This window comes from Zonotrichia albicollis, chromosome 29, assembly GCF_047830755.1.
Source record: "Zonotrichia albicollis isolate bZonAlb1 chromosome 29, bZonAlb1.hap1, whole genome shotgun sequence".
In the NCBI taxonomy this organism is placed as follows: domain Eukaryota; kingdom Metazoa; phylum Chordata; class Aves; order Passeriformes; family Passerellidae; genus Zonotrichia; species Zonotrichia albicollis.
The window spans coordinates 5,444,851-5,465,287 of record NC_133847.1 but is presented as its reverse complement, the minus strand read 5'-3'; the positions used below and the strand labels follow the sequence as shown (position 1 = coordinate 5,465,287).

Genomic DNA, 20,437 nt, shown 5'->3' with positions numbered 1-20,437 from the left:
ACCGCGTGGGGGGACCAGCCCTGAGCATCATGGAAAATCCTCTTTTCACCCAGGATGCTGGGAGGCTGAAGGGCAGCAGGAGGCTGCTTCTTCCCCCAGATTCCAGCAGTTTTTGCCTCCTTTCCTGTCCACAGAAGCAGCAGCACACAGGGTGCACCTTGCTGGCAGGGCAAGGACACAGCAAGTTATTTATCTTTTAAACCATGGAAAGCCTGGGGGTGTTAAAGCCTGTCCAGACCCACAGAAAGCACCGTGCCCATGTCCTCCCCTTGATGCCTGGCACTGCCAGGTGATGCTGGCGCTGTTTGCCATCCTCTAAGCCCTGCTGCATCCCCTGGGGAGCTCACAGCACTCGTTATCTCCATCCCAAAAATGCAAAATGGAGCCATGGAACACCCTGAGCTGGGAGGGATCCACAGAGATCACCCAGCCCAACCCCTGGCCCTGCTCAGCCCCAACAATCCCACCCTGGGCATCCCTGGCATGTGCCCAAACACCCCTGGAGCAGAGCTACACCAATGCTGTGGCTGCAGAGGATGGGAGGTGTTCAACTTGTAGATAAAGCTCAGCTGGAAATAGGAAAAAACCCCAACAAACAAACAAGTTTGGCTCTCTTGAGAGGTAAAAAAATAAGAAAAATGAAACAAAGTTTTCTAAGGTCTACAGTGAAAACCACCCTCCCATCCAAGAAAATACACAGAAAAGAAAATGCAGGATCAGCCAGAGTTGCTGATGGAGAGGCCCCAGGGTATAGTCAGTTATTGAAGTTTTGCAACATAAAGCCTAAATTATTTATTATTATTATATTTTTTTCCTAGAAAAAGAGAGGAACAAAGCATCTCCCTCCTCAAAAGTTAACAACTGTGCGACATCATCTCCACATTGTCTCCCTGTTTTATCACCACAGCACAGCGCTGAGCAGATTCCACCCCGGGGCAGGCACAAAACCACAGGGCCACGGTTTCTAATTATACCCTCTATTCTCAGGGAAATGGTTTATTTATTAGCTCTTTGAGCTTCCCTTTCATTCATCCTCAGCTCCAGTCCCGGCAGCGAGGGGCTCTCGACAAGAGGAAATTTATTAGGTTTTCTCCTTTTCTCCCTCTCCACCTTCCCTGCTCTCCCACCCAGGCTCTCCCTCCTCTCCCCACTCAGCCTCATCACTTTTAATTCAATAACTTGCAGTATAATTACTCCGTAATAACACCATTATCTTAACATTTGCTCAGCAGCTGTGATCCCCTTACAGCGAGGCGAGGAGGGAGAGGAGAGGGGATCCTCTGGGGACAGCGATGGAGAGAGGCCAAAAATCCAAAAATCCCCTCAACTGGATGAGCCAGGGAGGAAGGGGCAGTGCTGGGGGGCTGTGATATTTATACAAGATATATATAAATATAAGATATTTAAACAAACAAGCCCAGCCCCTCCATTCCAGTTCCTCTCCTCAGCATCTGAACCAACCTCTGCAGTGATGGGGAAACCTCTCAAACCCACACTGAGCTCCCAAAAAACTCCTGGAGTCATAGAAACAGGCTGAAAATGGGTAGGCAAGAGGGAAAGAGCCACTGGGAGGACAGAATTGTGCTTTCTGCAGCAACAAAGAGCAGCATCTCCTGCAAAGCCACCTCTTTAAACACAAATATCAACCACCCATCCATTACCCCAGCCACCGCTGCCTGCAAAACTGGGTTTAATTTTTACTCCAGAAACCCTGCAGAAAATGGTTTTCACATCCCACAGCAGCACATCTGGTAAATAGGGTAAGAAATTCTTCTAAAGCCAGACACTAAAACTCCAATAACTTGTGCAGCAAATGAGGCAGAGAACAGCCCATTTAATACCAGCCAAGCCCAGCTCCCAGCCTGCCTAGAAAGGCAGAATTTCACCCACAAGCTTCACCCAGCCCTGACAGGGAGCTCAGGTGTTGGCACCTCCTGCCTCCCTCGCTGTGGTTTGATTCTCTGAGATATTTAAACAAACAAGCCCACTGCATATTTAGGCAGAAATGTTCCTACACGCACCATTGAAAAAGCAAGTTACTACAGCCCCTGCTGAAGGCAGCAGGAGTTTGAAGCCTACAAGGTGAGGTCAGGCTTGCAGAGATATCAGATCCCAAAATCACACCCGAAACTGAGCACAAATGCCAGCGCTGAGGGAGAATTCCCCCTCAGATGTGTCTGTTTCACACACAGAGGGGTAAACACCGTTTATTTTGATCGATTATCCATCGTGTGATGCGGAGCTGTAATTCCATCAAGCCATCAAAGCCATTTGGCAATTATATAAATCACGGCGGGAACGTGCAGGGGTTTTGCCGTGTGAAACCCAAAATGGCATTTCCTCCCATTCTATTGCTGCACACTGGCTTGTTTTTTCAATAATGCACAAGCAGATTATTTTGCTTTTCAAATTTGTTTACATGCCTCTCATACCCCAATTCACTGGGTATGCCAAAGCCAGATCCCATCAGCATTAATCAGACATTTTACGCCGTCCTCCCCTCCACAGGAAATTTCCAAAGCAAGCTCAGAGCGAAACGCAGGCTGTGACGAAAATCACACCCCTGCCACCACAGCCCAGCCCCCTGGAAATGGCTGAAAATCAGCAAAACCCAGCCCTTGTGTCACTCATGTGGAAAAGGAGACTTCCCATTTGCAGGGATGCTACAGGGAGCTCTTGCCACAGCTCAGGTTTCATTATTTATAATATTATATAAACCCCGTGCTACTGCACAGATCTTGTGCACAGACATGATTATACGTGTGTGCATTATCATAATTAAATTCACAATAAAGGGAATCAGATGGTTTATGATGCATTATCTAGAAACTGTCGCTGAGTTTTTACACCTATTTAGTTTGAGTTTAGTGGAAGTGACAGCCCCCAGCTCTGGGACACTCCCGATGGCAGCAGCTGCTCTGCAGGCTCAGATTCCTGAACATTCCCTCCTTATTCCTCTCCTGCAGGAGCTGGGCAGAGGAAAACCCTCACAGAGCTCCCTCAAGCCCATCCTCTCCAGCCCAGAACGGGAGCAATTCCCAAAATCTGGGCAAAAAGCAGCAAATGTGGAGCCCCACTGCTGTCACTGGGCTCAGCTGCAAACACATGGAAGAGAAAATCATTCAGGATTTGCAAGAGGTGATGGCAAAATTATCCCTACCTGTGATGGGAGCAGATTTCATTTGCTCCTCTGCTCTCCCAGCCCAGCAGAACTCCACTCAACTCACTGGGATTATTTGCCTTTGGTGGTTTTCTTTCTTTAAAGATAAAAATAAATCCAAGCACTTGGCTTGAATTGTGGGCCCTAAATCAGTATCCATAATCTGACTTTTAGAGTTTTTGGGGGAGAAAAAAAAAGGGAAAGGAAAAGCCATTCTGAGCTGTGGGCTGAAAAGCCACCCAAGATAAACTGAAAAAAGCACTAAACATTGAGCCATTAAGTGAGAGAAGACTACAACTTTGATGTGACACTTGGCTGTTTGCTGGCACTATAAACTATTGCACACTAAAAAAGTTTGTTAAATGCTCCATAAACTTTAACACATTGCTGAAACACTTTGAACTGAGAATTTTATTTGGTTATCCACAAACCACGCTTGGTTACAGGCAAGGAACAGCAAATGCAGATTTTTCTCAAAAAAAAAAATTCTTTCATTTTGGAACAGTGAAATGAATACAGGTAGATTTAGGAATTTGTAAGAAGGCACCCACATTTGGAATTTGTAAGATTTAGGAATTTGTAAGAAGGTCTGTGTTAGGAGAGCCAAAGCCTCAAACAGCGATTGAGGGTTTTTGGGGTTCATCTCTTTTCAGTACCCCAGCCTTTAAATTTTTAGGAACAACCAAGTCCTGGACATTAAGCAGAGCCAGGAGAATGGTGAAGCACGAGAAGAATTCTGCAAATAATGAGGAAAACAGCACAGTGGAGTCCACACTTCACCTTTTCTCTGGGTTTGCCTAAACTTGCATTTCCAGAGCAATTCCAGACCTAAACCAGAGTACAGCCAAGAAGCAAAACTAACCTTAAAATAAAAATAAATCTCCAGTTTTAATATTAATGGTTATTCCTTGCCACAAATAAAAATGTGTCTTTCTCCTGACTTTGACGTTTTCTTCCCCAAAGCAGGAGGGAAGGAAATCAACTCCCCAGAGTGGCAGCAAGGTGTGAAGCACAAGTCACCCACTCCCATCACCCTGAATCCACTGAAATGTCACAAATTTCACACTGGACATGAGACACCTGCCAAAGGAATTTTTTGCCCAACAAGACTTGCTGAAAACCCTAAAATTTCCCACCTGTCTTAAGCATCACTGGCTCTGCATAAAAGCCAAAGCCACTTTTAGCACCTTCCCTCTTCAGCCCAATGGAAGGTGTGCCCTGCTTGGGGACAGGGATGGATTTGGATCTCTCCATCCCAAGGACAGACTGGGATTGGCACCAAACCCACCTGTGCTGGCACAGGGGACACAAAGGGACAGCCACACCCTCCTGGCACAGGGGCTGCCGCAATTTCCTCGTGGTTTACAAGGAGTTGTTACGGCGGAGAAGCGCGGACTGAAATTCATTCTGAATCACAACGGCACCCGGGGCTAAATCACTCAGAGGATGGGATTTACACATCCCCACCTCTCAGGGCAGTGCATAAAGCAGGTTTGGGGCCATCACTCACGGGGGATATTGCTCTGGAGCTGCTGTCAGAGGTGTTTCATGGCCCACGAGCGGGAACCGCACTCCACCCTCAGAGAGAAATGGACTCGTGGTAATGGACTGCGATTCCTTCCCTGCAGGCACAGCCCTGCCACCATCAAACATGTCAGGCTCTGGTGATTCATCGAGTCCTGCAGCACCCAAAGGCAGAGCTTTGGAGGAATTACCTGTCTGGGTGAAGCTTCTCCTTGATCCAAGCCAGAACTGCTTGGCACAGAGCTGGCACACAGGAGAACGTGCCCATGGCTTGCTGTGCCATTCAAATATCAAATCTAGAAATGCTGGAGAATTTCTAGATTCTCCAGCATTAAATAAAATAATAAATAAATAATAAATAGTAATAGAATAAATAATAATAATATAATAAAAATAAGAATAAAATTTATAGAAATATATAATGTTTATAAATAATGAGATATTGATAATATAAAATATATTATTATAATTCTATAATAATATAGAATATATTACATTATATATTGCATAATATATAATATAGCATATATTATATATTATATATTATATATTATATATAATATAGCATATATAATATAGCATATATAATATATAATATATAATATATAATATATAATATATAATATATTATATATTAATATAAGATAATATAAAATGTTTATAAATAATATTAAATTTATATATAATATATAAATAAACATAATAAATATAATAATAAAATAAAAATAAATAACCAAGTTTTCTCTCCTGCACACATATTCAGTGCTCCAGGAACAAGGCGTGAATGGCACCAGAGCACTCCCAGAACAGGACCCACTGCAAAACCAGAGCTCTTCTGGCTGCTGGAGCCGTTCTCCAGCAGGACAGAACCCAGCTGGGCAGCCTGGAGCAGCCTGGAACTCTGCAGGTCCTGTCCAGCCCCAGCAATTGTGTGATTCTGATTTTCCCTTCCTCTCCAATTCATGCTTGGGGCTCCAGCCTTCAGCTCCAGAGCAAACACCAGGTCTTGGTTAGTGACATAATCCTCTGAATCCCAGCAGCTCCCATTTCACAGGACACAGCTGTTCACTTCCCTGCACGCATTTTTATAGTCACTTCTTCCCTCCTTCCCCCCCTCCCCCAGATTTTTTTCTGCCTTTTGCTGCTAAAGTTAAATAAACACATTTTCAGGATAAGAGTTGTAACTTTATCCCTTATTTTTCATTCCCCTGTCATCTTCAGACCAATATGTAAAGGTTTTGTGTCCTCAGAAACCTTGCAGACACCAGGTTTGCTGCACTGCCACTTCGCTTGGTCACCACTTTGTTCAACACAGAGAAGAAACCAAAATTCTCAAGGCAGTTCAGCACCTTGGCATCGTGCAACACAAGGAAGGACCAAAGACCCCCAGAGTCCCAACACTCCTCATTTCATCTTCTGCAACACCATCCTCATCTCATCCCAATGTTCCCTCCATTGCACACAAATTTCCTGCTCCTCCTGGCTCCAAATTTTCTCAGTTTCTGATGGAAAAGACGTAAAGAAAATCCAACATCCTTCCCACATGGAACAAACCAGCCCTGAACAAACCCAGCCCCCAAAAAACCCAGCCCCCCAAAAAAAGAGTCCAAAAAAAAAAACCAACCCCAAAAAACACAGCACCAAAAAACCACAGCCCTGAACAAACCCAGCCCCCTAAAAAACCCACCTCCCCAAAAAAACCCAATTTCCTACTCCTTCCCTCAAGGAGATCAGCAGAAAATGCCCCATGTGCCCCTCCAGAGCTGCCAATCCCCATTTGGTGACCTCAGGGACAGAGATGGACAGGGCCACGCAAAGTACCCAGATCCTGTCACAGAGCATGGGGAGAGCCTGCTTGCTTCCTTAAGTAAAGGATAAAGTTTTAATTTAAGCTGATCTCTGGGGAGAGAAGAAGGTTATTGAATCCATAGGAAGCAGCAGGGAATGAACTGAGTGACCCTGAAGCCAGGCACGAGCAAGGAGGGTTCCCAGGGGTGACAAAGCTGGGGGGACACACCAGAACCAGATTTGCTGTGGATTTTTTTCATCCCCTGCTCAGGACACACAGACATTTCCCTTGTGCTGCCTCCCAGAGCAAACAAATGTCATCTCTTCGGGGAAAACAGGAAAGAATATTTTCTTCCGAATCCTCCCCCTCTGCAGTTTGCCCCTAATCCCCAAATTCTCTCTCTACCTGCGGGGAGAGCTGAAACCCAACCCGTCCCCTCCCCCAGCCCTCCAACCACACTAATCCATCAAATTCCCGGCCTTGCAGCCCACCCCCAGCCCCGACAGCAGCAATCCTGGCACCAGATGTCCACTGACAAAGGCAGAGCCAAGCATCAAAAAGCAATTGCCCATCACCCCTGTCCCGACGGGGCTCCGGGCAAAAAAAAAAAGCAGAGTTCAAAGCCCAAGGAGCAGAGCAGCATCCCAGCATCTTTGTGCCACTCCCACCCCTCGCAGGAGGGACCACCGCCCTCTCTGGGGACATGGGGACAAAACTCCAACCACCTCCGAGCCCACCGAAGGGTTACAGCTCCCCTCTGGCATCAGGGATTTAAACCAGGGGTCGCTGATAGAAAACAAAAGGGATTTTATTAAAAAAAAAATAAAATAATCAAACCCTGAGCAAGACATCTGTGCTGTGTCCACACGAGGCTGAAGCTGCATTAGCAAGGACTTTGTTGGAAGAGCACTGCTCTGCTCCCGGCACCCTCCGCGCCCTGCCAGGGCTTTGCTGGCCAAACCCAGCTCCAGATTTGCCATCTGGATTATCTGGTTTAGCTAAACCTGACTGCCAGCCCGGCCTTGGAGACAGCACAGCCATCTCCGGGGATCTGCTCACAGAAAGAGGTGCAGGGAAGGATAATTTTCACTCCACATACTCAGTAACCTTTCAAACACACAATTTTTTTTACTTTTTTCTCCCTTTTCCTTCAGTTTAGTATCTTGCTTCCAGTTACTACATCAGCCTCTGTCAAGTCCTGCTGGCTGTTCACTCTCCCAACCTCCATCATCATTTCACAAATGCAATTTCGAGCCTTCCCACATTTCCCCCGGAGAAGAAGAGACGTGTGGGCAGGCACAGCCTGTCCCAGCCACACAAGCTGGGCACGCCAAAGCCATCCCCAAAAATCTGTGTTAAAGGAGCCGGGAACAACACCCAGGAGAGGAACAACGCCCCGTTTCTACAGCTAATTAATTGCAGCAATCTTCCTGGTTGGTTTCTGAAAGGACTCCAGCTGATGGTTGTGAGCATCCCTCCTCCCTGCCACCCACGCTCCCTCCTCCTCCTCCTCTGCCACAAATCCGGGGGAAATTTGAACTGTCATTTTCCCTCTCACACCCAGGTTTAGTGCTGCTGCTACAGCACCATTTTATTTATGGTATTGCTTCTGCCGTTGTAACGATCCCACATAAATTCCACGTCCCGATTCCCCGACAATACTTGCTGCTATTATAATAATGATCCCATCTGAATGGCACAGGTGCCATTATCAGAAAATCTGTTTGTAATAGGGAAGCAACTGTAAAAAAAGGCATTACACCCAAATGAACTACTTAAGGATTACCATAACCAGGGGCCTTGCCTCAATTCCCTCTGCTGCTTCCTGCCTGCTCAGAAATAGATAGCAAGTCAAAATTAGCAGGTAAGTCATCCTGTGATTTGGGAGCTGCTGCTGCAAACTGAGCACTCTGTGGCTTCATCACACAAATAAAATCTACCTCCGCACAGATTTAATAAAGAATTTTTGCAATGCACTTACTAAGTGCTAACAAGAGCACTAATCAGTACATGGAGAAATGGAAACATACCCTTACCACCCCATAAAAGTAACCTGAAAACGGCAAGGAAGGGCAGAACAGCTCCTTTAAGAGTCCAAACTCACCCAAGTCCACAAGAGATCATGCAAAATTAAGGCAGAAGTCACTTCAGAAGTGGCATAAGAGACAAGAAAAATCAAAGTCTTGTAGAGTTCTTGTAAGATGCGAGTTTCACAGACCTCAGATCTCCATCCCTGCCTCAGCCTGTGCACGTTCACAGCTCCCAGGTGCCTCCTGATTCAGGAAGTTTCACCTACCACAACAGTTATTACTCCTACAAAGGAGTTCTGGAAGGGCAGCTACTCCTTCAAAGAGAGCTTCCAACAGATGTTTTCCCACCGTCAGCACTTGAACAAACTCGGTGTCTCACACCTTCCGCAGTCCCTAATTTTACCAGTCCATTCTTCGCACCCGCAAACGCAGCATGAAATAAATTCGTATGTAACAAGATTGCACTTCCCTGGTGCTGCAAACTCTGCCTACTCCGACAGCAAAGGAACAAAATACAGCCAGGGTTCAAAATCTCTTCAAACAGAGGGCAGAGGATGGCTGGGGGGGAGTGGTAATGGGATGCAGTGCCTTTCATCCCCAGGTGAGCCTCACACCTCAGCGCAGGTGAGCAGCCTCACCAAGCTGTTACTACACAGAAGGCAGCACGAAATGAGGATCCAGCTCTGGGCTGAGCGGTGTGTTTTGTGGAGATAAACAAAACCCCACAACTTTGGGGAAACTTGTAAAGCTGGTATGTTTATTACAGCTCTGGACACATGTGGGAATTGACATGTGTACCTCTGGGGACTTCAGGTCCCTTTTCATCCCCCTCTCAAATCCATATGCATACAATTTCACAATAGGTTCATACATTTAATTTTTACGAATTTTGTATGACATTTGCCACTAGTTCTTCTTTATCAGAAAGGATTCTGAGGTCAGGTTGACCTGCTCTCACAGCAGTCTCCCTGTCTCTCTCTATCACCCTCTGTCTCCCCCCCGCCCCATCACAGACATCTTTTCATGAAAAATCCTTTCCTTAGGATTTTTCCTCCTGAGAAGCTGAGAGGCCTCAGGAACAAAATGTAAACAATGATTATCTGCTGCTGTGGAATGCAACAGGTGGATCTGTGATTGGTCTCATGTGGTTGTTTCTAATTAATGGCCAATCACAGTCAGCTGGCTCAGACTCTCTGTCCAAGCTACAAGCCTTTGTTATCATTCTTTTTCTATTCTTAGCTAGCCTTCTGGTGAAATCCTTTCTTCTATTCTTTTAGTATAGTTTTAATACAATATATATCATAAAATAATAAATCCGCCTTCTGAAACATGGAGTCAGATCCTCATCTCTTCCCTCATCCTCAGACCCCTGTGAACACCATCACACCTCTCCCTTATCCCTGTCCTTCACTGAAGCAGTTTCTCTGAGCTTAGGCTTTTTGCAGTCACACTACACAGCAAACTACACACTTAAAGACGTACATTCCACCTAAATCAAAATGGATTTCTACTGGTGACACCTCTCCTCGCTTTGGGCTGGATGACTCAGCCACGGCACTTCAGCTCTGTTCACCGCCGGACCCCAAAGCTCTTCCCAGCAAGGAGCTGCGCGTTGCCATTCCCATTCTGCAGCCAAGGAAGCCAGCAGATTGCCATTCCCCCAAAGGCTGTTTTTCTGGCACGCTCCTTAGAGATTAAATCTAGTGAAATAGCTTTGCCTTACAAGAATCTGTACCCACAGGGCACTCAACAGCCAGGGTAAAGAAGGTGTTTGAAACTTGCTGTGATCAAGGTTAAGAAACATAATAAAACACCGTATCCTGCTTTTCCAGCTCTTCGGGGTAATGAGGGATTTCCTCATGTATCTGCCGCAACTGTCACCTTAGCAGGAATTTAGTACTTAACACTAAATTCACTCTCTCTCTGCACACTGAACCTTCAGCGGGTTTATTTTGGAACCTCCACCTCCCAAAAAAACCCAAAAAAAACCGATGCACATCTCTTCCAAGTCAAAAGTATAATTGGGCCTCCTTCTCTGGTTTCAATGCCTTTGATAAATCCCTGCTTTGGCTGCAGGAGAAGGCTGCAGAGAGGGAGCTTTGTGGAATGGAGGGGATGTCTCATTCCCTGGGCTCTGCTCGGACTCGGCAGGAAAATTTGGAATTATTCCCCGGGAGATGCTGTCCCTCTTCCTGTGCTAGGGACCAACAACGATTTCCCGTGGAGATAAAAGGCAGCAATCCCTTTCCTGCCTCTCTCAGGGGCTGCTTTGGGAGCAGGAACGTGAAGGAGCTCGGCTGCAATCTGGGGATGGACGGAGGAGGGGATGGAGGGGATGGAGAGGAGAGGAGAGGATGAAGGGGAGAGGAAGGAAGATAAGGGGATGGAGAGGAGTGAAGGGGAGAGGAGGGGATGAAGAAGATGGAGAGGATGAAGGGGAGTGAACGGGAGAGGAGGGGAGAGGAGTGGAGTGAAGGGGAGAGGAGGGGATGAAGGGGATGGAGGGGAGTGAAGGGACAAAGGAGATGACGGGGAGTGAAGAGGAGTGAAGGGGAGAGGAGGGGATGAAGAGGAGATGAGGGGATGAAGAAGATGGAGAGGAGTGAAGGTGAAAGGAGGGGTTGAAGAAGATGGAGAGGATGAAGGGGAGAGGAGGAGATGAAGGGCAGTGAACAGGAGAGGGGAGAGGAGTGGAGTGAAGGGGAGAGGAGGGGATGAAGGGAAGTGGAGAGGATGAAAGGCATGAAGGGGAGTGAAGCCCCCTCCTCCAGCCCCATCCCACCGCCCCCAGCCCCAGCCAGCCCAGCGAGGGGGCGGCAGAAGGCACCAACCCCCTCCCGAAGGCTCCTTACGCAAATCACCGAGAGGTGCTAAACCAGCCCTGATTCACTGCGAGGCAGATTTCTCACTCCTTCCTTTTTACCCCTCAATAAACCCCGAGCAGCAGCGTGAGCCCCCAGAATGGCAGGGCTGGCTGAGCCCCACGCCAGCAAACACCGGGCTGGCTCCAGAGCAGGAAAGCGTCTCAGTGCAGGTGGTTTGTTATTCTCAGAGTCTCTTTCCAGCAGATGTTCCCCTGTACCATGTGTGGCAATCCCAGTGCGCTTGAATTTGTGATTTTTCCTCCGCTAAGTGACGTTTTCAGGAAAAGGGAAATTAAAGGATAACAAGATGCAGCTATAGAAAGATAGAGCTGCACAGGCTAGAGAATTCTCTCTCTCTTTTTTTTTTTTTTTTTGGAGAAGAATCATAATGTTAATGTTAGAAACCACTTTTCATATATAGCAATGATCAGCTTAATCTCTACACTTCTTTCCTTAGCTGCAGGAGAGTTCTCAAACAACGAACAATATAAATTTAAATTTAATTTCAACTGTTGCTATAACTGCCTCCAGTCAGACCAACTGCTGCGAATTCAAGTCAGAGCCTTGACATAAAAGTTACCTGAGTTACCTGCAACAGAAAAGTTCTTTGCTTTTGCCAAAGTGAGAAAAAAAAAATAAAGGGATGAAATGTAGTAATTTCTCATGAAAGCTCCAGCTACACAGTTCCCGCAGCCAAATGGAGGTTTTTTCACCCATCTATTACGTTTCTAAAATTACACATTTCAGACAAATCTGCATCTTGAGCTTGAGCAGTAGCCTAATAGCACTAGCAAACGAGTCATGTAAAGCCGAGAAAACGAGTTGTATTTAATCCTGGGAACGGAGCACAGGAGTTGTGCAATGTTTACAGTGAATAAACTCTGCCCGTTACTCAAAGGCTGCAGCCCGTGTCCTGCCCCGAGAGCATCTCGGGCTGCCTCGAACTCATTAAAAATAAAAGGCATTTCCAGCACGGAAAGGAAGCGTAGTACGAGGGGTAATTTGGGCAAGAGGGCGAGCTGCAGAGCCGCTCCTTTGTGCGGCCACGCTGGATGCGGCTCGCACATTTCCTCGCTCCGCAGCAAAACGCCCCTGCGAGCCCTCGGCTGGGGGAAAAAAGGGGGAGAGGGGAGAGGAAGTGCGAGAGGGATGGGCAGAGCCAGGGGAGGGGGAGAGGGACGGGGAGAGGGAAAGGGAGCGGAATTGGGAGCGGAATTGCCTCCCCAGCGCCGCCCCGCAGCCCCCCTGCCATCCCCGCTGCCATCTCTGCCATCCCCGCTGTCCCCGCTCCCCATCGCCCACCCCGGGGCCCCTCCGCCCTCCCGAGACCCCCGCCCGTGCGCGCCTAGGGGCAAACAGCTTTCCCTTGTTTAAAAAAAAAAAAAACAAAAAAACCCTTCGATTCGATAATTACATTTTCAAATCAAACCGACCGTCTCCCACTCGTCCCGGCGCTGGCGGCGTGCGGAGGCTGCGGGGCGAGGGCGGCCCGAGGACCCCCGACCCTCGGTGGGGGAAGGACCCTCGGCACAGGGAGGGACCCCCGACCCCCGGCGGAGCCCACGGCGGCCCGGCCGGGCTGGGCGGGGCCGGGGCGGGGCCGGGGCGGGCCGGGGGCGGAGGGGCCCGGCCGGGGGGACCCCGAGAGCAAAGCCGGGGGCTCCGCCACAGCCCGGTCACTGAGCGAGCCCCCCCGAGCCTGCGCTGGGGCTCCGCCGGGCCCGCGGGGCTCTGAACCCCCGTGCTGGACACTCTCCGACATCCCCCCGTTTCGAAAAGCTGCTGTGTCCCTCCATGCCGGACCCTTGGGACCCTCTCAGCCATTTCCCTGTTCCTAAAGCTGCTGTGTCCCTCCATGCCGGACCCTCTCCGACATCCCCCCATTTCCAAAAGCTGCTCTATCCCCCCGTGCCGGACACTCTCCGACATCCCCCCGTTCCAAAAGCTGCTTTATCCCCCTATACCGGACCCTTGGGACCCTCTCAGCCATCCCCCCGTTCCAAAAGCTGCTCTATCACCCCATACCAGACCCCTGGGACCCTCTCAGCCACCCCCTCGTTCCACGAAGCTGCTCTGTCCCCCCGTGCCAGACCCTCTCCGACATCCCCCCATTTCCAAAAGCTGCTCTATCCCCCCAAACCGGACCCCCTCAGCCATCCCCCATTCCAAAAGCTGCTGTGTCACTCCATACTGGATCCTTGGGACCCTCTCAGCCATCCCCCATTCCAAAAGCTGCTCTCTCCCTCCATGCTGGACCCTCTCAGCCATCCTCCACCATTCCACAATCACAGGAGAATCCCCTCGCTGCACCCCGTTCACCAGGGCAGCCCGAAGGGGAAACTGAGGCACGGGGCTGGGAGAACCCTTGCCTTGCGATTCACGGCCATACAAAGCGCCGTACCACTAATCTGTGATGAGATAAGCTCTCACCTCTAAAAACACCAAAAAAAAGAAAAAAAAAAGGAAGTAAAACCATCAACAAAAGCCACAACCTCCTTCATTTATTTTTCATGGAGCTGCACAGCCGCGCTGAGCTCTTGCAGCCATCTGTAAAGGGAGAAGGTAATTCCTAGCCTAAGGACTTTAGAGTTTAAATAAGATATAAACGCAGCGTGAGAGGACAGCGAAGGGGGTGTGCAACAAAGGCTTTCTTCAGAGGGAGATTAGGATATCACCATTGCAACGTATACGCCTTTGCATTGACTCTATATGGGATTTCAGAGCAGCTCTGTTATCTCCAGGCACGAACAAAACACTCTGTACTTGCTCTTTTCCAAATCACACCAAAAAAGTTGGAACCGACCAGAAAAAAAAAAAAAAACGAAAAAAATCACAACAACAACAAAATTCCTTCTTCCCTCTGCTCCCCTCTCAATTTTGCCTGTTTTTTTTTTTTTTTTTCCTTTTCCACACAGAGAGATATTTTTCTGGGTATTTTTTTTTTTTTTTAAAAAAAAGCTCTGGGTTGAAAATCCTGGGTCATTTGGGAATTCTCAGAGCCAGCGGCCGTAGCGGGGCTGAGCACAGAGAGGTTCTTGGCAGGCCCCAGCATGGAGAGGGCTGTGCTGGGAGAAAGGGGGGGAGCTCAGGGGGGGGGCAAAAGAGGCCACATACATTTTTAGAAGAAAAAAAAAATAAAAAAACCAGGAGGAAAAAAAGAAAAAAAAAAAAAAAAGCGTCAGCGAGGCCTGCCTGGCGCACACACGGCAGCTCTGGGGGCTGGGAGCGGGGGAGCAGAGGCTGGGTGGATGGAAGTGAGGATCCAGATTGAAAACAGATGGGATTTTTCTTGCCAACCTGACATCCGAGACCGCGGGAGGCGGGGTGAAACTTCCCTTCAGAGAGGCTGGCAGCCAAGAGATATGGTTGGGGGGGGGAGCCCCCCAAAATAAAAAAAAAAAAAATAAAAAATCCCCAGTTTGGTTTGAAATCCTTCCTCATTCCTGCTCGGCGCTGGGGCTCTGGGGTCAGCAGAGAGGAGCCTCATGGAGCTGGGTTGTTTTTTCATACTTTGAGGGGCTCGGTTTTACCATGAAGTGTCTGATTCATCTGTTCCTGCCTGCTGGAGCCCAGCCCAGCCTGGCAGTTAATACTTGCCCTGGGAGACATTTTAGGGGCATTTTGCGCTGCTGCGGATCCCTCTGCGTGTGCTCAAAAGGGAAACCCGTGTCTGTGCACAGAAATAACCCCACAGGACACAACCTCCACCCAGGGGTGAGCTGGGATGCGGGAAACACGCTGGAATGGGGCTGCAAAATCCACATTTCTGTGTAAAAATGCACCATAAAATGTTGGAGGACTCTTGGCACCTGAGCTGGTGGCCACCAGCAGCCCAAGTTGTGCAGGTTTAAGGAGTCCAAGATTAAGGACATGAAGGTGCTGAGAAAGGAAAGGAGCTTGGGAAATTCTGGAGAATCCCTGAGGGAGCTGGGAAGGGGCTCAGCCTGGAGAAAAGGAGGTTCAGGAGGGACCTTGTGGCTCTGCACAGCTCCTGACATGAGGGGACAGCAAAAGAGTGACATCTTCAGTGCCATGCTTTTTATAAGCTACAAGAACGTAAAATTTGGTGGGTTGATGATTTATGATCATGGTTTGTAATTTTTTTTGTTTTTTTGGGGGATGGTGGTTCTGGGGTTAATTCTGTGTTTGTTAGGGGGTGGTTATGGAGTGATGATGACAGTTGGTTATTGTTTTTGATACTAGGAAATATAGAGGAAGGTTAATTGAAAGTGTATTGATGACATGATTTGGATAATGTAGGGATATATGGTTTAATTATTTGATTAAAAAAAAAAAGCCAAGATATAAAAAACGAATGCGTAAAATGGAGTTTAAATATTAGTTCCTAGTAAATGGTAAAATATTTCATATGTCCAGCAATGATTACATTATCTGTATCTTCCCCATCCTGGGGATGCAGTGGGCACACGAGTCAGTGTGATGAGGGGGATTTTTAACCCATTTTGGAATAAAAATCACTGTAAAATGCACAAAGTCCTGCCCAGCTGCCCCTCCACCAGAGCACGGGTGTCCCACAGGCCTGTCAGGGACCTGGGCTCCCCGTCCCCCCAAGATTTCACAGCTACTTTACAAACCAGAAACAAAAAGTTAATGGTGTGGGCTTGACCACATATTTTCCAGGGGCTCTGGGAGACCAGCTCTCCCCAAGCCGGCTAACACACACTCTTTTCATTCAGAGCTTTAAATACCCAATTGTGTCTGTTTTCAGCACGCTCATTTTTAGCATTTTAATGATATGGTCCCCGGCTTTCACCCTCCTTGGATTGGCCCCAGCGTGGGGTTTTTTTTCCTTTTTTTTTCCCCTTTTTTCCCCCCCTTCTTTTTACCATCTTGCAGAGCGAGAGGGGAAAGGGAAGAGGGTGAGCACGAGGTCACACATTTCTCCCAACCCCAGTGTTTTTGCAGCAGGCAGGGAGTCCTGCTGGGGACAAAGAGGAGCAGCCCCTCGGGCTGTGTTGGCTGCAAGGGCTCCATCCAGGGACAGACGGACAGACAGACAGACAGCGGGCAGCAGCGCCCACCCCAAACCTCCCTCACCACAGCCAGCCCTGCAGAGTGTGGGTAAATTATGGGATTTGCCATTGCAGAGTGTGGGATTTGCCATTGTAATCCCCTTCCCTCCTTCCCCTGCGGGCAGGGCCTTCCCCCCTGGCAGGATTTGGCTTGGGTGTCCTCAGATATGGGCAGGAGACCCAACTGCAAACAGCACCTGGGTTGGGTCTGCATGCCCATCAGTGCACTGAGACAGTGCCCATGGTGACACAGGGTGACACAGAGTGACCCACAGTGCCCACAGTGCCCCACAATGATCCATAGTGACACACAGTGACCCAGAGTGATCCACAGTGCCCACACTGACCCACAGTGCCCTGGAGTGACCCAGAGTGTCCACAGTGACCAACAGTGCCCCCTGTGACCCACATTGCCCATGGTGCCCCAGCAGAGCCAGCAGGAGCAGGAGACTCACAGCTGCACCTGAGAGACCCTAAACTGCCCCCTGCCACCTTCCCCAGGCACATCCTCTCTCTCCTGTCACAGACATCTTTTATGAAAAATCCTTTCTTTAGGATTTTTTTCCTCCGGAGAAGCTGAGAAGCTTCAAGAACAAAATGTAAACAATGATTATCTGCTGCTGTGGAATGCAACAGGTGGATCTGGGATTGGTCTCATGTGGTTGTTTCTAATTAATGGCCAATCACAGTCAGCTGGGCTCGGACAGAGAGTCTGAGCCACAAACCTTTGTTATCATTCTTTCTTTTTCTATCCTTAGCCAGCCTTCTGATGAAATCCTTTCTTCTATTCTTTTAGTATAGTTTTAATGTAATATATGTCATAAAATAATAAATCAAGCCTTCTTGATTTATAGAGTCAGATCCTCATCTCTTCCCTCATCCTGGGACCTCTGTGAACATGGTCACACTCTCCTGCCATCCCCAGCACACCATCCCAACCTCCAGGGATGTCCCATCCCCTCTCCCCCACACCCCACATCCCCACCAAGCTCCTTTCCTCTCCAGCATCAGCCGCTAAGAGGAATTTTTTTCATATTTTTTTTTCCCCCGCCAAGTAATATCGAAATGATATTTATTAAATTTGCTCTCTAAGTCCCTCAATCTGCTCCATAATACAGTGGATCTGCGAGGTGGTTTCACTGATCCTGCCTCAGTGAGACCAGATTAGCAGAGATGATCCCGGCTTTGCAGCTCCCTCAGCCCACAGGGTCAGAGGTGCTGCAGGGAGGCAGAGCCTGCTGGCAGAGCGAGCCCAGGGCTGGGGAATGTCCCCAGGTAATTCCAGGTGGGAAGGGGGGAGCACTCAGCCTGCATGGTGACACAGACATCTTTCATGGAAAAGCCTTTCCTCAGGATTTTTCCCTCCTGAGAAGCTGAAAGGCCTCAGGAACAAAATGTAAACATTGATTATCTGCTGTTAATGCAACAGGTGCATCTGTGATTGGTCTCATGTGGTTGTTTCTAATTAATGGCTAATCACAGTCAGCTGGCTCAAACTCTCTGTCCAAGCCACAAGCCTTTGTTATCATTCTTTCTTATTCCTTTCTTAGCCAGCCTTCTGATTAAACCTTTCCTTCTACTCTTTTAGTATACTTTTAATATAATATATATAATAAAATAATAAATCAAGCCTTCTGAAACATGGAGTCAGATCCTCATCTCTTCCCTCATCCCCAGACCCCTGTGAACACGGTCACAGAATGGATGGATGGATGGATGGATGGATGGATGGATGGATGGATGGATGGATGGATGGATGGATGGATGGATGGATGGATGGATGGATGGATGGATGGATTGTTGGGATTTTAGCTGACTAGAGATTGGAAAAGTACAAGGCTGTGGCTAATTTTAAGTCTTGCACCTGCAAGATAGCGTGTCTTTGGGCTTAGCTGTGGTATGATAACAAATAGTGAAAGAGACATGAGAAAAGAGAGATGTAACCCCTGAGGAATGGGGAAGAGCTGGTGTTGTGGTGTGGCCAAGGGACGGTGTAAATTACAGAATATTCATGAGCTTATTACTTGCTGTATAAGTGTCTGATGCCCTCTTCAATAAACGGAACTTGCTGATGACTCATATTGAGCCCCGAGTTTTCCCTGCACCCGACAAATGGCTCATTCTGCAACAGATGGATGGATGGATGGATGGATGGATGGATGGATGGATGGATGGATGGATGGATGGGAAGCCTCTGTCCCAGCCCCCCTGCTCTTATCTCCCTGCCCAGGCACACTGATTGCACCTCCCCAGCACGGCGCCCATTAAATCTCAGATCAGCTCCAGAAAGGTTCATCAGATCCATTATCTCTGCATTCAGCTAAATTATGAAAATCATTAAGATAAGGAGGCATGCAGCCTATTAGTTTCCTGGAGAGGATGCTTTACAATTCTTTTCCTTCTGCTTCCACATTTAATTACCTTAAGTTTCACAGTATTTAATTCCATTTATTAAACCTTTAATAGGTAAAAAAACAAAACAACAATGAAAGCCACTGCTTGTCGCCCAGGGCTTGGATGGAGGCACTCCTCCATCCATGCATGGACACTCAGCTGAGCTGGAGCTGTGCTCATGGGGGATGCAGCCACTAATTAAAAAATTAAGGATGTGCCCTGGAGTCTGTGCAAAGGGAAAATGAGCAGCACCAGCCCGTGGGCTCCCCCAAGCCAGGCTGGTCCCTGAGCTCAGAATAACCCAGAGGGATGACACAAAAAGCAGTGGGAGTGTGGAACTCAATTTATTCTGTGCTCTGCCCCCAGCCCCAGCAGGGATGGGGCTCCTGCAGGTACCCAGGGCATCCACACCTGGATTTTGGGTTATCCCCCTGCACAGATGATATTCCAGCACACACAGCAAGGCTGTGGGAGCAGCCAAGCCCCACATGCTCCAAGCAAGGTCAAGCTGCAGCATCAGCTGCTCATTCTGCCTTGCAGAGATGCCAATTAGCAGAGCTGGTTCCTCTCAGAGCAGCATCCACAGGCTGTACCCTCACTCTGGGCTGGCTCTGCCATCCTCACAGGACAAACAGACCCAGGGGCACAGCCAGGGAAGGGCTGGGAGCAGGGACACCAACTGTGCCACCAAAGGGATGGTGCCCAAGTCCATCCCACCTGGAGCAAGGGCTGAAATCCCCTCCCTGCCAGCACACAGACCCATGCACAGCATCTCCAAACACCTTCCTGCAGGGGATTCCAGCATTTGGACAATTTATGGGGAACTGAAACTTCCTGCAAGGAGCTGGGGACAACCATGGAGCACCTTGAGCCATTCCTGAGGGCCCAAGGCCAGGCTGGATGGGGCTTGGAGCAACCTGAGCCACTGGAAGGGTTTGAGGGTTGGAAAAACATCATCTTTAAGGTCCCTTTGAACAAACCCAAACCATTCTGTGATTCCATAATTCAGACACTTCTCCCCAGCACAATTTACAAATGCTGCTGCCTTCAAGGCCTGTCCCGTCATGCATCCAAACAGGGCCCCACAGCTCCAAGCACTGCAGCTCCTTTCCCTCCACATCTTCTGCTGGATTAAACCTCAAACTTGGCCTGCACTTTGCATTTGGTTTCTAAATCACGAACTGCTCTGGAAAAGTAGCACCAGGAAGAAAAAAAAAAAAAAAAAACTTGCTGAAGTGTTCCCCAGCAGCATATCCACAGACTTTAATATAAAAAAGCTGCTGCTAATTTAAAAAACAAATGTTTAAGCAATCAAGCATGTTTATTTAATTTGTCCTTTCTGTGCCAGAGCAGGGCTGGGCTGCTGGCAGTGGCTGCCACATGAGGTTATCAGGAACTGGTGCTGAGGGCCCTGCCCGGTGGGATGGGGGCAGATGGGGGCTCCAACACAACCCAGAGGCTCTGTTAGAATAATCCAGCCTCACACCTTGAGATGATGACATCCACAGCCTGAGGATGAGGCTGGGGATCTGATCCATCACTGGCATCCAGCAGGAACCAGGTTCCAGGCGCAGAATCAATCACAGAATAATGAGGTTGGAAGAGCCCAACCATGCCCTAACACCTCAACCAGACCATAGCAC

General features: G+C 48.4%; 1 protein-coding gene across 1 annotated transcript in view; it reads right to left on the bottom strand.

The window, feature by feature from the left end:
- PTPRS (protein tyrosine phosphatase receptor type S) overlaps positions 1–13,311 on the bottom strand; it is a 128,460-nt gene extending 115,149 nt beyond the window's left edge. Inside the window, exon 1 of the mRNA XM_074528550.1 lies at positions 12,801–13,311. Within this exon, the coding sequence (XP_074384651.1) occupies positions 12,801–13,296 (496 nt within the window). The 5' untranslated portion in view covers positions 13,297–13,311. The remainder of the gene's footprint in view (positions 1–12,800) is intronic.
- Between the last annotated feature and the right edge of the window lie 7,126 nt (positions 13,312–20,437).